Below are 10216 nucleotides of genomic sequence, written 5' to 3'. Positions count from 1 at the left end.
CTCCTGCCGTGTGGGGGGCCCACTGCCGTGCAGGTGAGTGTTGGTGTGTGTGTGTGTGTGTGTGTGTGTGTGTGTGTGTGAGTGACAGACTGTGTGTGTTTGTCTGAGTGAGAGTGAGTGTCTGTGTGTCTGTGAGTGTGTCACCCTCTCTCTCTCTCTCTCTCTCTCTCTCTCCCTCTCCCTCTCCCTGTGTCACCCTCTCCCTCTCCCTGTGTCACCCTCTCCCTCTCCCTGTGTCACCCTTCCTCTCCCTGTGTCACCCTCTCCCTCTCCCTGTGTCACCCTCTCCCTGTGTCACCCTCTCCCTCTCCTTGTGTCACCCTCTCCCTGTGTCACCCTCTCCCTGTGTCACCCTCTCCCTGTGTCACTCTCCCTCTCCCTGTGTCACCCTCTCCCTCTCCCTGTGTCACTCTCCCTCTCCCTGTGTCACCCTCCCTCTCCCTGTGTCACCGCCCCTCTCCCTGTGTCACCCTCCCTCTCCCTGTGTCACCCTCCCTCTCCCTGTGTCACCCACCATCTCCCTTTGTCACCCACCCTCTCCCTGTGTCACCTACCCTCTCCCTCTCCCTGTGTCATCCTCTCCCTCTCCCTGTGTCACCCTCTCCCTCTCCCTGTGTCACCCTCTCTCTCTCCCTGTGTCACCCTCCCTCTCCCTGTGTCACCCACCCTCTCCCTGTTTCACCCACCCTCTCCCTCTCCCTGTGTCACCCTTTCCCTGTGTCACCCTCTCCCTGTGTCACCCTCTCCCTGTGTCACCCTCTCCCTGTGTCACCCCCTCCCTCTCCCTGTCACCCTCCCTCTCCCTGTGTCACCCTCTCTCTCCCTGTGTCACCCTCTCCCTCTCCCTGTGTCACCCTGTCCCGCTCCCTGTCACCCTTCCTCTCCGTGTCACCCTCTCCCTGTGTGACCCACCCTCTCCGTCTCCCTGTGTCACCCTCTCCCTGTGTCGCCCTCTCCCTGTGTCGCCCTCTCCCTCTCTCTGTCACCCTCCCCCTCTTTCTGTCACCCTCTCCCTCTCTGTCACCCTCTCCCTCTCTCTCCCTCTCCCTGTGTCACCCTCCCTCTCCCTGTGTCACCCTCCCTCTCCCTGTGTCACCCTCCCCCTCTCCCTGTCACCCTCCCTCTCTCCGTCACCCTCCCTCTCCCTGTCACCCTCCCTCTCCCTGTCACCCTCCCTCTCCCTGTCACCCTCCCTCACCCTGTGTCACCCTCCCTCTCCCTGTGTCACCCTCCCTCTCCCTCTGTCACCCTTTCCCTGTGTCACCCTTTCCCTGTGTCACCCTTTCCCTGTGTCACCCTCTCCCTGTGTCACCCTCTCCCTGTGTCACCCTCTCCCTGTGTCACCCTCTCCCTCTCCCTGTGTCACCCTCTCCTTCACCCTCTCACCCTCACCCTGTGTCACCCTCTCCCTGTGTCACCCTCTCCCTGTGTCACCCTCTCCCTGTGTCACCCTCCCTCTCCCTGTGTCACCCTCCCTCTCCCTGTGTCACCCTCTCCCTGTGTCACCCTCCCTCTCCCTGTGTCACCCTCCCTCTCCCTGTGTCACCCTCTCCCTCTCCCTGTGTCACCCTCTCCCTCTCTCTGTGTCACCCTCTCCCTTTCCTTGTGTCACCCTCTCCCTCTCCCTGTGTCACCCTCTCCCTCTCACCCTCTCCCTGTGTCACCCTCTCCCTGTGTTACCCTCTCCTCTCCTTGTGTCACCCTCTCCCTCTTACCCTCTCCCTGTGTCACCCTCTCCCTGTGTTACCCTCTCCCTGTGTCACCCTCTCCGTGTGACCCACCCTCTCCGTCTCCCTGTGTCGCCCTCTCCCTGTGTCGCCCTCTCCCTCTCTCTGTCGCCCTCTCCCTCTCTCTGTCACCCTCTCCCTCTCTCTGTCACCCTCTCCCTCTCTCTGTCACCCTCTCCCTCTCTCTGTCACCCTCTCCCTCTCTCTGTCACCCTCTCCCTCTCTCTCTCTCTGTCTCCCTCTCCCTCCTCTGTCTCCCTCTCTCTGTCTCCCTCTCTCTGTCTCCCTCTCCCTCTCTGTCACACTCTCTTCTTCGCTCTCTCTGTCGCACTCTCTCTGTCTCTCATTCTCTCAGTGTGGGTGTCTCTCATTCTCTCTCTTTCTCTGTGTGTCTATCTTTCTCTCTCTTTCTCCGTGTGTCTCTCTTTCTCTCTCTTTCTCTGTGTGTCTCTTTCTCTGTGTGTGTGTGTGTGGGTGTGCCGCTCTCTCTGTGTGTGTGTATGTCTGTCTGTCTGTCTGTCTCTCTCTGTCTGTCTCTCTCTGTGAAGCGCCGACGTCCAGACACTGGTTAAGGAGTTCAGGAAACTAGTCATTCACATCTGGTTTTTATTTCTAGATCCGACATTGACACACACACACGCACACACACACACGTCTAATTGTAGTATAATGTAATACAATAAATACATTTATGTCAAAAATGAATGTTGTTCTGACTAGGAATTTATTAAATGTAATTTATTTATATCTTTTATTTTAAAGCGGGGTTGGGGGCGGGACTAGGGGCGGAGTTGGGGGCGGGACTAGGGGCAGAGTTGGGGGCGAGACTAGGTGGCGAGTAGATTTTTTGGTTGGGCGAGTAGATTTTTGGGTGATTTGTCGAACACTGTATATATATATATATATACCTTTGCGATAGACCATGTGTTCTTGGGGTTGCGGGGAGGCGATATTGAGAGGGCCCTCCTGTAGCGTTAGTGCAGGTGGATTTTTAAACTTGGCACTCTCCTGCCTGGGGGCCTTAATGAGTATACAGGATATGCTATGTTTTTTTATGATTGATCCTCTCACACTTCTTCTGCTCCCCCTTGTCCATATGTGTAGTCCATATTTACTGTATACTTGTATTCCATCTTCATGGAGTTGAGTCTTAGTTCAGATGCCGGGCTATGATTTGTTGTGGTTTAACTTGTCAGCAGTGTTTTTGCCTTTTGTTTCATTATACTGTATTTTGCTCTATTTCTCATTTGGCCTAGTACTGTCCTTTTTCCAAGGATGCTGTTTTACTTAAAACATGTGTAAATTTAGGATATGCTCTAAACTGCCATTGTCATTTCAGAAATTCTGTGATTTCAAAGCAGAGATCCATCTATTATGGAAACTGCATTGCCTGTCTGAATTGTTCAATCATGCATCCAGTTTGTTGTCATCACTCCGCTTCGCTGTTTGGTTGGAATAAGTATGAGGTGTGTTCTCCTATTTTGTGCTCCCTTTGAAAGAGGATTGCACAGAGCAGTAAATCTAATTAGACGGCTGCACGCGTACGCAGTTTGAGCATTTACATATTCTCTCTACACATGACGCGTCGGATCGCAAAGGTACAGCTGATTGTAATGCCAGCACAATTTCAGATGTTCAACGCATGCGCAGTACCACAGCATACCTCTTAGCTCATTGGCTAGCTTCAAAGCTTTTGCACTTTAAATAGGTTACAAGGATGCACAGTTTTAAAGCCCCCGGACGAAGCGAAGGGGCGAAACGTATGTTGGGGCTTATGTTTGTACTCCCTGATGCCCCTCTGCTATTCTACTGCTAAGCTGACTCGTGAAATTGTGGCAAAGGTTCATTTTTGCATTTGGACTTTCTCTTGGATGCCCGTTGAGTATTTCATCTTTATATGCATGGACTTTAATTTGACTCTCTGCAGCATTATAGCGCCTTAACAAAGGTGCTATATTGACACTTTCATTCATGACTTCCTTTCTCTGTTACTCTCAGGTTTGGTTATACTTGTGAGGGATATATCCATTTTTGCCTTCTTGACCTACATTACAGGGAATGAAGCATTTCCCTTAGCTTGGGACACAGTTTGTTAATTAGTGTGTATACTGATTTATGTGTTTGAATCAGCATTGCAGATGATGTATATTTTGGGTTCAAACATATATACTTTGTCGGCCAGTCACATTGGGTGGAGGGTTTATTATTTACCCTCTGCACTAATTACTGCATTCATGTGTGACTGTCCTGTATATAAGTTTATTATAACATTTATGTTGAATATTTGGATTTTATAATGGTTCCTTAATTGTGTGTTGAATGTTTGCCATTTGGGTGTGATCCCTATATGATTAGACAATGTTTGATCAATTAACCAACCAGGACTCAGTTCCTGCTATATAGGTTTCTCACACAGAGGGAAACATATCTCTTGATAAAGTCAATTAGACGAAACGCGTAGAGTTATGTGATCAAGTTCCTATGGTCTTATTTTAAATGGATCTTCTACTGTATACTGTACACTACCGACACACTTTATTCGAGTGTGGCCGGTACCGCAAGCCGGGAGATTTCCCGGCTTGCTAGTGGCCGCCCCTCGGCGTGCCGCGCGTCATAGACGCGCGGTCACGCGTCATCGGGAGCGTGCGCCCCCTGCACGCGTGTCCAGGGGCTCCCCGAGGGAGCCCTGGTGTCCCGCGATCGCGGGACAGCGGCAGGGGGTTCCGGGGGACCCGGCGGACCCGGCAGCGGTAGGGAGAGCGCCCCGATCGGAGGGCGCTCTTCCGCTGCTTCGGCGCGCGCCCGTCACACTCGGGCGCGCGCCAGGCTACTGCTGCGGCACAGAACGGGCAAATGCTCGAATAAACTGTGCCGCAGCAGTATATGCCTTTTTAAAGGCGTTTGGAAGTTTTTACTTCATTTGTTCATTAAACCTATCTGGTTGGAAGTAGCGATTTCCATAAGGACAGTGACAGCACTAAAGAAACATCATTCTGATAATCATATGAGATTCAGCAGAGGGAGAGAGCAGGAGCTCTGATTGCAGTCACCGCAAGACACCTCAGAGCAGGCGGCATTTGGTGTGTTGGAGAGACGGATCTGACTACGCCAGAGCTTCGTGGGCTGCGGTTAAAGATTGTACTCCTACAGATATGCTTATTGTATCTACTATCTCTTAAGTAGAATCAGTGCTTATGCTGTGAAAGTCCTGAATATACTTACTTCACGTTATTGGCTCCTTCTCTTTATTTTTAGATATACTGTACTAACCCCTCATCCTCTACAGTTGGACAGTTGGACTATTTATTTACACCAGTGTTTATTATTTTAAACACATTGAATTGGTTTGCGCTGTTTTTTATATTTTTATATATATTTTGGCATCGTGTGTCCCCTACACATTGTAGCAGTATCCATTACATCTAAAAAATAATCATTTTCAAGTTGAATTGTACTTTTGTGTACTTTTGTATTTTTTCATACAGTATATATAAAATAATTTTTTTTTCTATATATAAAATAAAAATAAAAACACTTCTTACTCTCACCCATTACAGTTGAAAATCTCTGTTTGGAGGAATTTATCTTCTTCTTAATGGACTATTAAATTGATTAGTTCCAGGGCATTCTGGGCCCTAAAGGATGAGGACCTACACATGGTGCGGTAGTTTTTTTTTTTTGTTTTCATAATCCCCATGTCAATAAAAACACTTAGGCTCATTATTAGATGGTGCAGGTTGTTATATGGGCACTGAAGGGGTTGTGCACACTTTTTGAATTCTGTTTTAATGTTTAATGATTAATTCATATTGTATTGATATATATTTTTTTACTTATTTGATCATGGTTTACATACCTGTTACCCCTAATTGGCTAATAGGCCGGTGGCCTTTGTAATATGAGGGGGTGCAAGTTGTTTTACTTTCCCTTTTGTACGTTATTTTATAACTTGGGAAGAAATGTGTTTAACCCCACAAATAATAAATATTAATACATATCACACTTCAGTTGAAAATCCAAATGTGCAGATAGTTTTTTGTGTAGATTAAAAGTCATAGCAGTAGCATACAGCCCTCTACTTACATCTGTGATAATTTTTCCTCTACTCTTGTTCCGTTCCTTGTGGTTGGCCCATTTCTGCTTTTGTTGTAACACCCGATCCCTTGATGTACGATATTCTAAAGCAAATTCACCAATAATTTTGCAGAACTTGTGTATTTTTACTTCATGAATTGCATGTGAAGGATGTCCCATAAATAATAAAAATGAGCAGAACCTATAAAAATAAGAAATTAAAGGTTATATTTAAGGTACAAGGAAAAAGTAAATGTACTTTTTATCACATTATTACTCTTTAGTATAAAATGATAAGAGCCACTAGAGTATTGTAATATAACATGCACTCAATGCTTGCATAATAATAATACTATTAAATATGTGGAAAAACCTGTGTAGATCAGGCAATAAAACTGCTGGCCCAGAAGACAAGTCCAAATGTAATGGCATGAATGATTGTAATTCTAAAAATCAATTTGATTGGATATACATTGGCGGCCGCCTTTATCCTAATGCGGCCGTAGTGGCGCAACTCTGATAACCGCAGGCAGATGCAGTATATTGAATTTTTTTCCGGAATATCTTCCGGTATTTTAGCGCTCGTAATATTAGCATATTCTTAGCGCTGTCAGCAATACTGCAATACCGTCTAAAAACTCATGTGGGCGTTCGCGAGCTGTTGTCTTCAAAGTCTAATACTGTAGCAGTTCAACCTACGTCAGTACACAGTCTGCGTGTGCGCATGCAGTAATTGTAAATTTGCATATTTATACATACATGTATGTCTCATTTGAACATGGTTGAAACGCATAGGCGTGTACTGTAACAGTATCACATTTCGGCGTATATAGCGCTCTTCCCTCGCTCGCCCCCGCACACACACAGGATAATGTACTGCACTGCAGTATTTCAACTTCTTATCTACAGTACACCTCTCCCACGCCATTCCTTTGAACGGATGGCTTTCTGGTTTCAATCACATTCCTGTCATCCTATTCCTGCGTGTACATGTATAATGTTCAGTTTTTATTTACTGTATTCTTCTGTGTTGATTATTAATGCTCATTGGGGAAAAAAAGTTCAAGAGTGACCAAAAAATAATATTTTAATTTTCCTATTGTTGGTTTTGAGTCACCTCTCTGCGTCTGCGTGTAATCCTCTTTGGGAAGGGAGCTGTAGTTGATTATTACTGCGCATGCGTGAATTGCTTGTGAAGTTCAAGAGTGACCCCAAAAAAACATTTTCTCTTCATTTTTTATTATTATTTTCTCAACATGAATGAACATGTTCCTGCCTCAACCATCTTGACATTACGATAGTCAATCTGTGCTGTAGCTTTTGACTGCAACACTGTGCGTTTGACTGCACATGATTGATTTGTGTGATTTTTATGTATTTGGGGGTGTGGGGATCAAATTATTAGGATGACCTTCCTGTTGAAAATATGTAATGTCTTTGAACTACAGTACAGCTAATCCTTCATGCAGCTGTACCCTGTACCCTCCTCCCTCACGCACACACACAAGGCTCGCTCAAGGATTTGAACCTCTTATCGACACCTCCCCGGGACCATTCATTAATTTTCCTATTGTTGGCTTTGAGTCACCTCTCTGTAATCCTCTTTGGGAAGGGAGCTAGCTGATAATTACTGCGTATGACTCACCCATCCACCCCCCCAACCCTTTGAGGCTTTGTTTACAGTAATGCTTATTCTAATCCCTTCTCGAATTTGATATGTAAATCTGATTTGCACAGCACTGTGAAATTGAGAGTTAAAAAAAACATAATCTGATTCATGTTTTTGATGCAGTAAATTACCACTTTTTGTCATTCTTTCTTTTTCTTTGTATAGGGGGGGGGATCAATGATTATAATTAGCATGAATGTAAAGAAATATTTACTTTATTTTATCAGGAACAAAAAATACAAATATACAAATAATCATGAATAATACAAAATGCAGTCTTTATTCAGTTCTTCTGTCAGTTGAAAATTGAGGGCCGGTGGATAATCATGAATAATGCACATTGATAATAATATTAATTAATAATATATAATAATATATATAATAATATAAAATGTTCTGTCTTTATCTTCTTCCTCATTCTGTGTAGTTCATTGAGAGAGGGGAGGTTTTGTGTAAATCATGACTGCACTTTAGATACACTTTACTGTACACACAGTTCACACAATGTACACATGATACCCCCCATCTCCCTTTACATCCTTTTTTTCTCTGAAAAGACAAGAAAAGAAAAAATTAGTGCAGTTAGGTGCATATTATGGCATTGTGTACAGTATAGCTACTCCATATTGGACTACAGTATGCAGTTAGTACTGTCAAACTAGTCTATACTGGTTAAATACTTTGTAACCAGATGGCTAGTGCTGCTCTCTCAGGAAAGAAAAAATGTGTGCCATACTTACCTGTATCATACAGTACTGTACTTGGTGTGCCTGTACTTACCATACTACAGTACAGTACTATACCATACTACCTTCCTGATGCTTGACCATTACACTCGATCACTATGGACAACACAGTCGCAATATGGTCAATATATTTATTGCATCGTTCCACGGTGAGTACATCGTTCCAAAAACTCATTATGCCTTGCGCCAACTCATCCTTTTTGGAGGGTTTCACGACTTTTCGGATATGATCCTTCAGCTGATGCCAGACCATTTCGATAGGATTGAAGTCTGGCGATCTGTCATTGGAGGGGGAAAAAAAGGACAATTAGTTAAAGAGATACACAGTAAAAACAGTGGGAAAAAATGAGACACGGTTACCGCACTTACTCCGCTGGCGTCTTCACCCAGTTGATACCGCGCTCAAGAATATGCGCTGTTGACGCGGTGTGTTTCGGATCGTTGTCCTGGTAGAAACTGTGACCATCTGGGAACTCACGTGTGATGTATTCCACAATGTCAGGCACAATTTGTTCTTGGAAAAAAGCTTTATTCATGATTACTATAACAAGAAAAGAAAAATGCTCAAAAAACTGCGCACTAGTACAGTACAGTGCATAAGGCAAAACCGTGTGACTTATTTTACCTTCAAAGATGACAATGCATCCTGGTCCACGCCTAGAGATGGCACCCCACACATGCATCTTCACTGGGTGTTTTGGATGCGGCTTCATAGATATGCAACCTTTTTTGTGGAATGCAAAGGTGGCAAATCTCTCCAGCGATACAGTAGACTCATAAGTGAAGATGCAATCCTGGAAAGTTTCTCCACTGTCGATCTTATCATAGGGTACGCTCTGTAATGACAAGGAATAATTTTATGGGTACAGTACAGTTTCTTAAACAACACTTTAACCTCCTGTACTGTCCAGTACTAACCTCACACGTCCATATTTCCACCCAATTCTGCGTCTCATCTTCTTTATGCTGGTCTCGGATACAGTGAGATTGTGATTTTGCAGCAGAGAGTATTTGACCCTTAAGGCACTCTTCTCATCATTCTCTTCACTTATTTGTCGCCCTACAGTGTACAGAAAAAAAAAACCATACGGTAAGTTACAGTGCAGTAGGCCACAAGTACAGCACATCATTTACAGTAAACAATAATAGATGCAGCAATATAAACAATAATAGATAGAAATACTATATTATATAGTAATATCAATAAACAGAACCAACCATAATGATAGATAGATCTATACTATATAGTTATATTTATATGCAGCAATATAAACAATAATAGATAGATATACTATATTATATAGTAATATAAATAAACAGAAATAACCATAATGTTAGTGTAACAGGGGACTTATCCCTGTTCACAAATGTGCCTCTAAACCAGCAGTGTGGTGGTTAACTGCTGGTAGGCAGAACTTGGAGACACTTGTCTTGAGCCTTGCCAGAAGAAACAGCAGAACTGCTTTCAAGGCACAGGGGAAACTTCTAAACCTGAATGCTGACACACCCTGAGGAAAAGGGAGCTGAACCAGGGACAGAGAAGATTTTCCCTCCAAACCACAAGTAACAGATAAGTCTTTCATTTATGAGACTTTCTATATCTGCTTATTTCATGCTATATATTTGGGGCTGGTAAAGAACCTAGCTAACCAACCCAGTCAGAGAGGGCTGAGTTATATGTGTAGATAGTCTCCAAAGCAGAGATAGGTTTTCTTTGTTTGGCTCACTATTTCACTTATGTTGATTTTTGCTGTGTTTTAAGCGACAGGCACAATAAAGCCTTGTTATAATTTCACCTTACAACAGTCTCCATTGTGTACCTCTGCACATGTCCTCCTACATATGGTGTCAGATATTTGGGATGAGAGGTGGCCTTTGAAGTTTAAAGGGCCGGAGATTGTCTGTGGAATTTTTTTTGTGCTTCTGCCTGCATACAGTCTTGCAAACAAACCTGAGCAACAAAAACAAAGATTCACCTGCAGCAGAGATCAGAATTAAAG

The 10216-nt window shown here is 44.2% G+C and overlaps 1 protein-coding gene across 4 annotated transcripts in view; it reads right to left on the bottom strand.

Annotated features, from left to right (window-relative positions):
* Window positions 1-10216, bottom strand: part of FHOD3 (formin homology 2 domain containing 3) — a 607453-nt gene that overhangs the window by 61478 nt on the left and 535759 nt on the right. For all 4 annotated transcript variants that reach the window (XM_075586421.1, XM_075586422.1, XM_075586420.1 and 1 more), the window contains one exon: window positions 5811-6003. In XM_075586421.1, coding sequence (XP_075442536.1) covers window positions 5811-6003 — 193 coding nt within the window. The remainder of the gene's footprint in view (window positions 1-5810; window positions 6004-10216) is intronic.

The sequence above is a fragment of the Ascaphus truei genome, chromosome 2 (assembly GCF_040206685.1).
Source record: "Ascaphus truei isolate aAscTru1 chromosome 2, aAscTru1.hap1, whole genome shotgun sequence".
NCBI classification, from domain to species: Eukaryota; Metazoa; Chordata; class Amphibia; order Anura; family Ascaphidae; genus Ascaphus; species Ascaphus truei.
This window is presented reverse-complemented; position numbering and strand designations above follow the sequence as displayed.